Source organism: Myxocyprinus asiaticus, chromosome 7 (genome assembly GCF_019703515.2).
Source record: "Myxocyprinus asiaticus isolate MX2 ecotype Aquarium Trade chromosome 7, UBuf_Myxa_2, whole genome shotgun sequence".
NCBI classification, from domain to species: domain Eukaryota; kingdom Metazoa; phylum Chordata; class Actinopteri; order Cypriniformes; family Catostomidae; genus Myxocyprinus; species Myxocyprinus asiaticus.
In genome coordinates this window covers 9,483,314-9,495,562 of record NC_059350.1, presented here as the reverse complement: position 1 = coordinate 9,495,562, position 12,249 = coordinate 9,483,314, and the positions used below count along the sequence as shown (strand labels likewise).

The following is a 12,249-nucleotide window of genomic DNA, read 5'->3' as shown; positions in this document are numbered from 1 at the left end:
GAACGGTTGGAACAGCTCAGTTAGATGAGCATTGCAGATGAAGTGAAATTCTGTACGCTGTAAATTTAGAGCCATTTTAAAAATACAGTGATGACCTTTTATGTGAACGCGCATGATAGCCATGGTTTTGCTTTTCTCTTTAATTCTGGAACAATTTTAAACCTTAAGTGCAATGAATTTTAAAACAACCATACAAATTATCCTCCTGAGACTTGAGCGTGACCGCTGTGTGCATTTTCCATTCCCTTTTTGATTTGTAACAAGTAGCCCCTATGAAACATGCACAAAAAAAAAAAAGACCAAATAGTTTTCCTAAAAATGGATGTCCACATATGTGGACAGCGGGATTAAGTTGTGAAATTTTTAATACTAATATAATTTTTTTTTTTTTTTTTTTTTAACAAATTGTTTATAATGTTTCCAGGAGTGTTGGTTATGTTTTTGAGACATTACAGATATTATGTCAGAAATTAGCATAATTAATTCTGGTTCAAAGTAACAGCCAGCATCATCCAATCACAGCCAACAATGTTAAAATAAAATCATACATTATAAATTCTGAATCTATGTACTGATTATCATTGTCCCATGTCTGCCAAACATCATCTGCAGCCTGAAACTCAACTTTTGACTGGATGTTAAGAGTGAATGCACTTGGTTGCTAGGAAAGCTATAGGATGATCCCTTGCTCCCTAATTAGGTAATGACTTAACCTCCAGTGTGCTGTCTGTCTGCACTGGTCTCAGAACAGTTGGAAATGCAACTTATTTTCATCCTAACTCCATATACGTCCTCTGTAAGTAACATTTTCCAGCTTTTGGACGCATCCATTGATTCTCAATGTGAAAATGCACAGTGAATATAGGCTATTTTAAGTCCACGTATGTGATCATTGTGTTTAACAGTGTGCTGTTTTGAGATAAATAGATGAAATCTTTTTAAATGGCATATCATATAACTACAGACTCTAATCTTTTGACTAAAGAGATTTTAATGTAAAAATGTCATGAGGTTTCTTACCAGATGTAGTTTTGTTGCCATTTCTAACAAAGACAAACAAAGCTGAGATCAGCGTCATGTTGTTTTGTCACATGACTCTGAGTCGAAAGTTTAGCCCTTTAATGGCAGCCTAGAGTCTCCTTATCTGAGATCAGTCAGTTTAAATGAAAATAAATTATGCATAGCCTATAGCGAAGCCAAAACGTATTGTCCACGCATGTGGACATGGTGTCTCAGGGGTTGTAAAACAACCATTCAAATCAAACCCACTTTCTAAAATGCATACAAAACTATTCATTAACACACAGGCAGTCCTGTTTTACTAATAAAACTGCATAAATAGATTTTTACACTATTGTAAGTAAGCCCAAATAAAGTTGATTTGCATCATGCAGAGTGAGTACAGCATATGTTAACAGCTAAAACATGAACTGTCCTTTTCGGATCCTGATCACACTTGATGCCAAACAGGCAGGAAAGCAGCAGCTCTGTAGATGTCTTTTATGATCGCAGTCGCTTATTGCGCTGAAATTTGATTTCTTCATCTCTTCTTTGTTTCAAGCAGCCATCTGCAATTAAAACACCCAAAATCTAAATAAAACCGTAAATTCACTTTATTAACTGGACTCTGGATCCTAGACAATCCTGGACTGCATCACACTAATTATAAAGATTCAATCAGTATCAAGGGAACTGACTCTGAACCCTGTTCTTAAGAGTAGCGACAACATCTAAGAATTGTGATGTATTGATAGAAATTCTCTTACTTGCTTTTGGCGGTGCAGTTTGTTCTGAAGTGCATCTATCGGGAGATTTCTGTTGCCACTGAAAACAAATGTCAAATGTAAATTTTTAAATTATAATTGAGTCAAATTGACATTACTGCTTTATAATAATACAAATGTAACTGCATTGGCCAGTATTTATGTCTAAAGGTTTTCTATAAACTCATAATTTTTCATATTGATTTAAGCAGCACTTACAAAGAACTTCTGGACACTGTGGAGTTGGTTGAATTTGAGGTAGGAGACGTCGTGTTTGACTTTGCCGCTGTCCAGGTCTGATGTGTAGACCTGTTTGATTCCAGCACAGCCAATCAGAGGAGCGCACTCATCGCACGGGCATTTGGTCACAAACATCATTGTGTTCTCATCTTCTTTTATCTCTGTGCTCCTGCAGGACAGATAAAAAATAAATAAATAATTGAAAGTAGAAGATGAGTATGAAGGATTAATTAATTAATGTAAACATCTGAATAGCACCTAGCTACACATTTAGGGTTTTTTGCACATTATATCTCATCACTGGCGTGTTAAATTTTTGGCTGCAGTAGTTTTCAAATTCAGGAGGGTTTTAGAAACTGAAAGCATGATGCAGAGAACAATCTGTTTTAACAAGGTATTTACAGTACCATTTTACTAGAACATACTGGGCCTCACCTGAATGTGAGCGCGTTCTGCTCTGCGTGGAGGATGTATTTGGACTTCCTGTTCTGTTTCTCCTCTTCTTTGTTATCCTTTAAAGGGTACTCTGCATACTCTGAGCCCTTCGGTTGGGCGTTGTAGCCACAGGCCACTAAGTAAAGGTTACCCGTGCCATCACACTGCGACTAGAAGAGCAGGAGAGGGGTATTTTGATGGAAAGAGGTAATTATTTTAAAAAAAATAAATAAAAAGTACATAAAATCTGAATGCAAAGTCTTTATTCACACTAGGTATCTCACCGATTTCCTCTCGGCCCAGATAACTGCACCAACTCCCACTTTAGGATCCTCTGAGACAGTACAAAAAAATAAAGTCAGACATTATGTTACTGCCAACTTTAGCTTCAAACAGCAAAATCCCTACAGATCTTTTTTTAAAGATAATACATGCAGCTTTTATGTTCTCCTTTTAATTGAGAGATTAATAAAAATAATTTTGTCACACTGCAGGACTATTTAAAATCAGCGTATAAAGGCCAAAAGGTGTTAAAAGATATTTAGATGTTGATAAAATAAAATAAAAAAAAACGTAATTTACGCAACGGTATTTCTTCAACTTCGGGCACTTTTAGCACTGTGGACTTTTAGAAAGTAGCTTGATTTTGGAATTACGCCCAATTAAAATACTCACAATAGCCTTGATTTTTCTTTGTTTTCTTCAAACATTACTTGTCTCATATTTCATCTCAAGCATGCTCTTCACTGACACACTTGTCAACTTGGTTAAAGGGTTAGTTCACCCAAAACTAAAAATGCTTTTATGATTTACTTGCTTTTAAGCCATGCCAGATGTGTATGATTTTCCTTCTTCAGCAGAACTGAAGATTTTTATAAGCACATTTCAGCTCTGTTTGTCCATACAATGCAAGTAAACAGGTGCCATCAGGCTGCTGGCTTTTTGACTTCCAAAAGTCATATTTAGGCAGCATAAAAGTAATCCACAGGACTCTCAGATGTTCAATTAATGTCTTCAGAAGCAAAACGATAGGTTTGTGTAAAAAAATAAATCAATAATTAAAACTTTCGGAAAATTAAAAAAAAAAATCGCTTCCTGCCAGCAGTCGATGCGACACGTTGCTGTCGCGTGACGAAAGTGCAATGATGTGTTCACGCGCGAAGTCGGACGCGTGAACTTTGTATTCAACAGAGGAAAGAACATCACGTGAGAGTTAGGTCATTTCAAACAGCATACCAGCGCTGGCCAGAAGCAAAGTTTTAAAGTTAAAAACATTTAATTATCGATTTGTTTCTGACACATACCTATCGATATGCTTCAGAAGACATTACTTGATCGACTGGAGTCATGTGAATTACTTTTAGTCTGCCTAAATATGCCTTTTAGACTGTCAAACAGCCAGCAGCCTGATGGCACCTGTTTACTTGCATTTTATGACAAACAGAGCTGAAATGTGCTTGTAAAAATCTTCACTTCAGTTCTGCTAAAGAAGTAAAGTCATACACATCTGGGATGGCTTAAAGGTGAGTAAATCATGAGATCATTTTTGGTGAACTATTCCTTTAACAAGTACACAAACTTTTGAGAGAAAATAAATATTAGTTATTAGGTGGAAATGACTAGGGTTCGACTGATATGGGTTTTTCAATGGCCGATACAGATATCTAGAGAGCAGAGTGGCCAATATAAATGCAGATAAACATAATTTAAATTTGTTATGCATTTGGCAGATGCTTTTATCCAAAGTGACTTACTTACAGTGCACTTATTACAGGGACAATCCCCCCAGAGAAACCTGGAATTAAGTGCCTTGCTCAAGGACCCAATGGTGGTGGCTGTGGGGATTGAACCAGCAACTTTCTGATTCCCAGTTATGTGCTTTAGCCCACTACGCTGCCACCACTACATAATACAATTTAAAGACAGCAAATCAGATCAGACACAACATTTCTAAAGTGAAACATTATTTAATGCAATATTTACTACAATTTGCATAACACTAAAAAGAAAAAATGGCCTATATATCAGTCTATCACTAGAAACAATGCCACAACTTTGGTAATTTATGAAACATTTATAGAAATAATTTTTACACAATAAATACCAAAATGGTTTGTTTATTTCACTCTTTGTTTAGATAATCATATTTTTAAACATGTAATAATTTGTATGTTATAAAGGATTTTCATAGTTTGAAAGTCTGGGTCTGGGACAAGGCTAAAAATACTCAAATCTATATACAGAAGGCATCTGAGAAGTACCAAAAAAGAAATTATCAAGTCCTGGTAAAAAGTTTCAAAGTCATCTTTAATGAAACCTTCATATAACAAAAAGAAAAAAGTTGAAACTTGTTTGTTTTAATAAAAACCACACCCTGAGATATGAAAGAGCCCGAGGTTAAAGAAACACCCAACTAGACATGATCAGAGACTTCCCTTTTCTTAAAACAGCCGTACATTTTTAAAGCTACTATGCATTAATGCTACTAGATGCATGTTGGCAATATCTGGAATCACCTTTGGGTTGTTGTTCTAATTTTCCTACAATTTCTTAACATTATGAAGTCCTTTTGAAATAAGAAAGCATATGCCTAGAAAATATATGTAATTAAATACAGGACTCACCTGTTCTACAGGCCAGTAATCGTGCTTGTATGGTACAATGTCGAACAACATCCTGAGGCAGAGCTGGGGAACCAGAAGCCAAAGGCTCATGCGTAAAGAACCCATATTTTCCTTGAAGAACCGGGACACTAGCGGCCACAGAAGCAAGAATCTTGATCAAATCCCTCATGTGCTGCCTCAGGTTATTGAAATTTGGTTCCACACAAAAGTTCTCCAGTCCCATCTTCTTCAGCACATACTTATGCTGCTCCTCATCGTTTATAAAGAACGTTTCCAAAAAATTGTCCCAGTGGCTGCACTGTTCCTTCCTGAAGACATCTGCAACATCTATAGCTGGATTGTCCGCAGCAATTGTCCTAAGGAATTCACAGTTTTGAGATGTTTCGTCCACATACTGCAGCATGGTGCTGGCCAGAGGCTGCAGGAGAACACAGATGTGCGGTCTGCTGTTGGACTTCAGTCTCTCGGCAGCTGTGGCATCCAAGATGGCTTCCTGGTGACTGGAGTCTGTATTATCGTGTCCACCTGATAGTAAGCTGATCTCAGCATCACCCGGCCAGTAGGATATCCTGTTTACACCAGCTGAGCAGAGGAGAGCAGGGGATAGAGAGAGATAGATCATGAGAAAGGCAATCAAAATCAATTAAGCTGCGTTTTACAATAATAAAGATGGCCTGCTGGCTTGAGGCCAGTGTGAGAGTGTTTCGGGCCAGTTGAAGGATGTGTCACTTGTCCAATTGGGCCAGTGCTGTGTTGTCACATCATCTAATATCTTTTGATCATGTACATTTGATTTGCAAACATGAACATATTTGGTTTCTGTGCATTTATCAACAAGGTAAAGTTATCTAGCTGGCTAAGGTCCTTTCACACCAAACATGAATTTTCGATGCATTTTCTTGCAGCGATAAAGATTTTGAATAAAAACAATGGATTCCTATGGAGCCTTCCACACCAGGAGCAGGAATTCACACGCTAACAAACGGTGTATTGTTTTTGTTTTTTGTTTTTTCACCACCAAAAATCCCTATTTAACTCCTGATTATAGCTGCATAGTTTTCATCTTAAATACCTTTAAAAACATAACATTTAATGAAAAATATTAGGGATGCACCGATGTATCAGCTGGTGATAATTATCAGGCAATTATTCACCAAATGAAAACCATCGGCATATTGGTTATAAGCATGAAAGCACCGATATGAAAAACCGATGGTTGAGTTATCATTAATTAGTAACACACTTTATAAAAACTCTGTGAATTTTAATGCAAATCCAGAAATAATAATAGCCACAATATGAAGAGTTGGCACTCCTAAGAAAATGTAATATTGAATTTTCATTCTTTCTCATTCTCACGTTAATATGGAAAAAAAAAAAGCCAAAAACAGCACGTACCTATAGGCTACATGATGAGGGAAACCATTTAAAATGCTTTGAAACCTGCAGATTTGACTTCTGAGACATTGGTATAATATCCATTAAAATAATGATTGACTGAATTAAGACTGAAATCACAATATGGCCTTGCACGATTACTAAACTTTAAAGCTTCAGTCAGCACTTTGTGAGCAAGCGGCGCCCTCTAGCGTTCTGGATGGATTTATCCATTGTCCATTATCCAACTATACAGAGTTTAAAAGGGGGTTTTGTTCCTTTTGTTTAAAATTTTTATTTTTCCATGATGTGGTTGACATTTCTGTGGAATTGCAACATATGCATAGTAAGAATTTGTAATGTTCATATACAGTACATACATTCAAAAAGTAAGTTCTGTTGTTCTGAACTGCAAAAACACAAGCGCAAAAATGTTTTAGAAGTACAAAATAACCTTTTTTCATACGAATCATATCATATTTAGTAATTTTTTCTTTTTATATTCTATTTACCTTTCATTGTAGCGCTCTTAAAAAATTTTGGCCTGTCGTGTTCAACAGATCCAATCCATGTTCAATGGCAATCATTTATTGTTATAACAGTGAAAAAGCTTTTGTACATTTTTAAAACATAACTCCAAAGTAAAACAGTGATCTGATGACAAAATAAGGTTAGTGGCAAAATATCGGTATCGGCCAAATATGTTTATGGCACATATAAAATAATTTGCTCAAAATTACATGTATCTAAATGTAATTAAATGCAAGTATGTATTTTTTTGGCGACTGGGCCAGCAGAAAAAAAAACTTATTGTTGAGCCCTGTTATATAGAGTGTACCCAGACTTAAGCAAAAAAAATATCATTGATTATGCAATTAATAATGTCATAAAGTCACTGATATCATATTCCTGATAATCATAGCCATGAGCAATAACAGACAGATTAGTTGTTAAATATCTCAATCTGTAGATAGTAGCATCATAGTATAAATAGTATAAAACAGTTAGTTCCGGTCCTCTTATCTGACTGAAAAAGTGGTCTTCCAAGAGTGCTGATATTTTGAATAACAGCACTGGGAAGTTTGTCTATGGCATTCCAGACAGGATGCCAGACTGTCCGTTGCTTGGCGACATGCAAAAAATTATGCTTTGACATCTTTTGGAACTAGTTCCATTCATGAAGAATAAAAATATATGAACTATTGAATTTGTTTAATGCGTTAATTTAATGTGATTAATTATATAACAAATAATGTGTTAAAAAGACATGTGTAGGTAGACCTACAATTAGCATAAAAATAGCACAGATGGAATGCAAGAGTGTGTCCTGATGAACTCAACAGCTAAAGTAAATGGATTGCTGTGAACTGCAGACCAGCAATAGGCTTATGTGCAATGATATATATAAAAAAAAATTATATATATATATTCTGACCATTGACAATATTTAATTGCAATTAATTCCATTAATTAATAAGCATATCATGTAATTAATCTGATAAAGTTTTATATCAATTGACAGCCCTAGTGTTGTATAAAAGCAGTATCACCCGCAATTGTGCTGTTGTTCTGAATATCAGCACGGTGTTTAGACAGCTTTCCCATGAACAAATTAGGACTCTGATGAGCATCCTGTGTGACTCAAAATCTGAACCATTTTATAAGACAGTGAGTATCATTTAGGTTTTATCATTCTTTGAATGAATAATCTAAGCATGAGTATCATGATCTCACCATTGATCAGCATCTTGAGGCAGGTTGAACAGGGTTTTCTGGAGAAGTACAGATCACAGCCCTTCAGCCTGGGGCCATGTTTGACCACAGCCACCTGTCCTGCATGAAACTGCACACTGGAGCAATGCAGACCCAGAACTCTGTACTCCTGGATCACCACAAGACCACAGTCTCCTGCCTGGATGGAATAAATAACAACAAATCACATCAGGGGCAGTACTAGGATGTGATCTTTAGGGCGGGAAACTGTTTATCCCTTTGCCGGGTGCTCCTCTTTGGGATTTTCACTTGGGTTGGTCCCCATTCATCGTGTTTTGGCGTACTGTTTCAGGGAGGAGCACAAAGAATACCTAGGGGGTCAATGCCCCCGTTAGACCCGGTCACGATTCACATTAAGCTGTGCTCTCACTACACAATTTTTGGTTCGATTTTGCTCTTGCAAACAGATTTTCAAGGTCTGCAACAAAACCCCCAGATCGCAGCCAAATCGACAAGGGGCACCCACACAGACAAGTGGGCGCCCTGAACTCCACCAACCATCTCATTTCCAACCACCCATAACCCCAGGGCACCATACACGCTAGAACCGCTACTACAGGTGCATATTATGACCACGTATCCTAAGGGTCAATGAAGTGATGCTCATTTTTGTCCAGATCATCATATATCTTCTATGATGAGCATATTTTCATATTTTCAAGTCAAACTGATATTTTTTCTGGGGCTTAAAATAAGAAATGTCATGTGGTGTCAGAGAAAAGAGAAAAAAGTATCATCAAAAGCTGAAATTCCTGAACAAAGAAATGTTGTCAAGACTAGTGCAGAATAATCTTTTATTGTTATTTCTTTAAAAAAATTAAGCAGGGGGGCCTGGGTAGCTCAGCGAGTATTAACGCTGACTTCCACCCCTGGAGTCGCAAGTTTGAAACCAGGGTGTGCTGAGTGACTCCAGCCAGGTCTCCTAATCAACCAAATTGGCCCGGTTGCTAGGGAGGGTAGAGTCACATGGGGTAACCTCCTCATGGTCGCGATTAGTGGTTCTCGCTCTCAATGGGGCGTGTGGTAATTTGTCCACGGATCGTGGAGAATAGCATGAGCCTCCACATGCTGCGAGTCTCCGCGATGTCATGCACAATGAACCACGTGACAAGATGCACGGATTGACGGTCTCAGAAGTGGAGGCAACTGAGACTTGTCCTCCGCCACCCGGATTGAGGTGAGTAACCGTGCCACCACGAGGACCTAGTAAGTAGTGGGAATTGGACATTCCAAATTGGGAGAAAAAATAAATAATAAATAGAAATTAAGGAGTGAAACAATTGTGTTCTAAAATATAATTCATATTTAAAAACGCTTTTGTCCACCAAATCAAAGTCATGGTGTAACCAACATGTACGGTGTCCACTAGGTTTTATGGTTTTTATGGTCAACATAAACAACAAAATAACTCCTTTAGACCCTTAAGATTGACATCTGATATTTATTTTGACTTTTTTATGAAAAGGCACATTTTGTTCGTCATGTGGTGTAACTGAGTAAACTTTATATTTTTGCCTCAAAAATTCATAATATTTAGGCAACATATATAAAAAATAACCTTGAGAAATGAATGATGAAGTTGCCTATACTCTCATGTATTCAAGCTGAAAAGAAAGTATTTTTATATTTTTACTTGATGGTTACACCACATGACAGTTTTATAGCAAATTTGCTTTTACATTTCTGAGAACTTGACACAAGTGTTTTAAACTAGATTTTTAAAAGATTTCTCTTACAGAATCATTTCCTCGTTGTCCTTGTTCTTCCTTTGGAAAAAGTTCCATCCATAAACTCAATAATGTAAAGAGGTTCGCTTTGGACAACCTGGGTTCCTGACCTGAAACAAAGTAGACGGTTCATGTGAACAGAATATTGCAAAACTAAAAACGTTGTTTCAACACTAAAAATATCATTTTAAAGTTACTACCGCCTCTACAGCATATATGAACCCCTAATGGCCCATTAATAAGGCACAAGTATCCCTTCAGCAACACTAAACCATACACGTGTTCATTTGAACTCCTATTACACTGTGGATATTATTAAGAATTATTATTAGTATTATTTTGGTTTGTCCGAGATGATAAATATGAGGTATCATAATCAGAATAGGTTGTGTTGGCCAGGCAAGACTCGTCTTACAGTGAACTGAGTGGGCTGTTGTTGACACAGGACAAACATTAAATATTTAAATATGGATAACAGAGGTCTAAGCAAGGACGAAAACTAAACATATCAATAAAAATATCTAACATCTGAAAAGAAGGAATTAACATGGCTTTGACACAGACACGGTCGTTTCTAACCTTGGACTTTGGCATCCGTCTGTACACCGACATCGCGCATTTCCTCGAAATCACGGCAAAGCCGCCGACTGCCCGATGCTGCCATTCAACAGCGATCAACACTGACCTCTCATCGGCAAAACTACCACACCGTCCGTCAAACTGGCCACTTCCTATTTGCGCTGACGTCACAGGTGGGCGGGGTAATCATTCTGAAAGGGGCGGCTGCATGATCGCAGACCGATAAAACTGTTTGAAATCTGAAATCTGTTGTTATATCATAAATCATTCAAGACTTACCTTTAACACAAACTTTCCACCAGAAACAAGGTATAAAGTGAATGACATGGCAGTTCACATGTATGTGGTTTGCTGATTTTAAAGGAACATTTCGGGTTCAATACATTTTTAGCTCATTCAGAAGCATTTGTGACATAATCTTGATTACCACAAACATAATTTTGACTTGTCCCTCACTTTCTTAAAAACAAAAAAAAAAAAAAAAAAACAAAGAGCAAATATCTGGGTTCCATTGAGGCACTTACAATGGAAGTGAATGGGGGCCAATCCGTAAACATTCAAATACTCACTGTTTTAAAAGTATAGTCACAAGATGTAAAAAAAATGATGTGTGTTAATGTGATTTTAGTGTGATAAAATCACTTACTAACCTTTTCTGTGTAAAGTGCCAATTTTACAACTTTGTGGTCATGACAATGTAACGCAGTTAACACTAAACCCTAAAATGATCGTAAAAACAAAATGTAAACAATTTTGGTAATACTTTACAATAACCTTCAATTTGTTAACATTAGCAAATGCATTAGGTAACAAGAACAAACAATTAACGACATACTTGTTGGGGGCCTGGGTAGCTCAGCAAGTATTGACACTAACTACCACCCCTGGAGTCATGAGTTCAAATCCAGGGTGTTTTTCTTGGTTGTTGGCAGACAGGATGTTCCAAGCTTCTTGGAGAATTCACCACAGTTCTTCTATCTATTTATGCTGTCTCAATTGCTTGTCTCTTTATATAATCTCAGACTGACACAATGTTCAGTGGGGGGATTTGTGGGGGCCATGACATCTGTTGCAGCACTCCCTGTTCTTCTATTCTAATCTTTTCTATTTGCAAAAGTAATGTTTGGGAGTCTAACATTTATATTTCATATTGAAACACTAAAGCTGAAGATATAAATAACCATCTTAAGACAAATGCTTTTGTGAAACATCTTATGTGCCTAAGACTTTTGCACAGTACTATATATATATATATATATATATATATATATATATATATATAGTGTGTGTGTGTGTGTGTGTTACATCATTTATTAATCTTTGTTAATGTTAATAAAAATAAAATTGTTCATTGTTAGTTCACAGTGCATTAATGTTAACTAATACAATCTTTTAAATATGTATTAGTATATATTGAAAGTAACATTAACTAAGATTAATAAATGCTTAAGTATTGTTCATTGTTAACTAATGTTAACAAATGGAACCTTATTGTAAAGTGTTAACAATTTTATAGTTAAAATTATACAAGAGTTTTAACAGAAGAATTCATCTAAGTGCTTAAATAAAATTATAAGCTTCACATTTCTGCCTTTAAACCCTCCAAAATCTGGCCCCATTCACTTCCATAGAAGTGCCTCTCTGAAACCTAGGTTTTTGCTTCTTTTACAGAAAAGGTTAGTAAGTGATTTCATCACACTAAAATCATGTTAACACACATTTTGTTTACAT

The 12,249-nt window shown here is 36.4% G+C and overlaps 1 protein-coding gene across 1 annotated transcript; it reads right to left on the bottom strand.

Moving 5' to 3' along the window:
- Positions 1–81: 81 nt before the first annotated feature.
- Positions 82–10,664, bottom strand: LOC127444441 (cytidine and dCMP deaminase domain-containing protein 1-like). The gene is made up of 9 exons (XM_051703821.1): positions 10,519–10,664; positions 9,949–10,049; positions 8,174–8,351; positions 5,063–5,644; positions 2,723–2,772; positions 2,439–2,608; positions 1,983–2,172; positions 1,767–1,824; positions 82–1,568 (listed from the first exon to the last, which is right to left on the bottom strand). The coding sequence occupies exons 1-9, from the start codon at positions 10,601–10,603 to the stop codon at positions 1,501–1,503; spliced, it is 1,482 nt and encodes a 493-aa protein (XP_051559781.1). The 5' UTR covers positions 10,604–10,664; the 3' UTR covers positions 82–1,500.
- Positions 10,665–12,249: the final 1,585 nt, after the last annotated feature.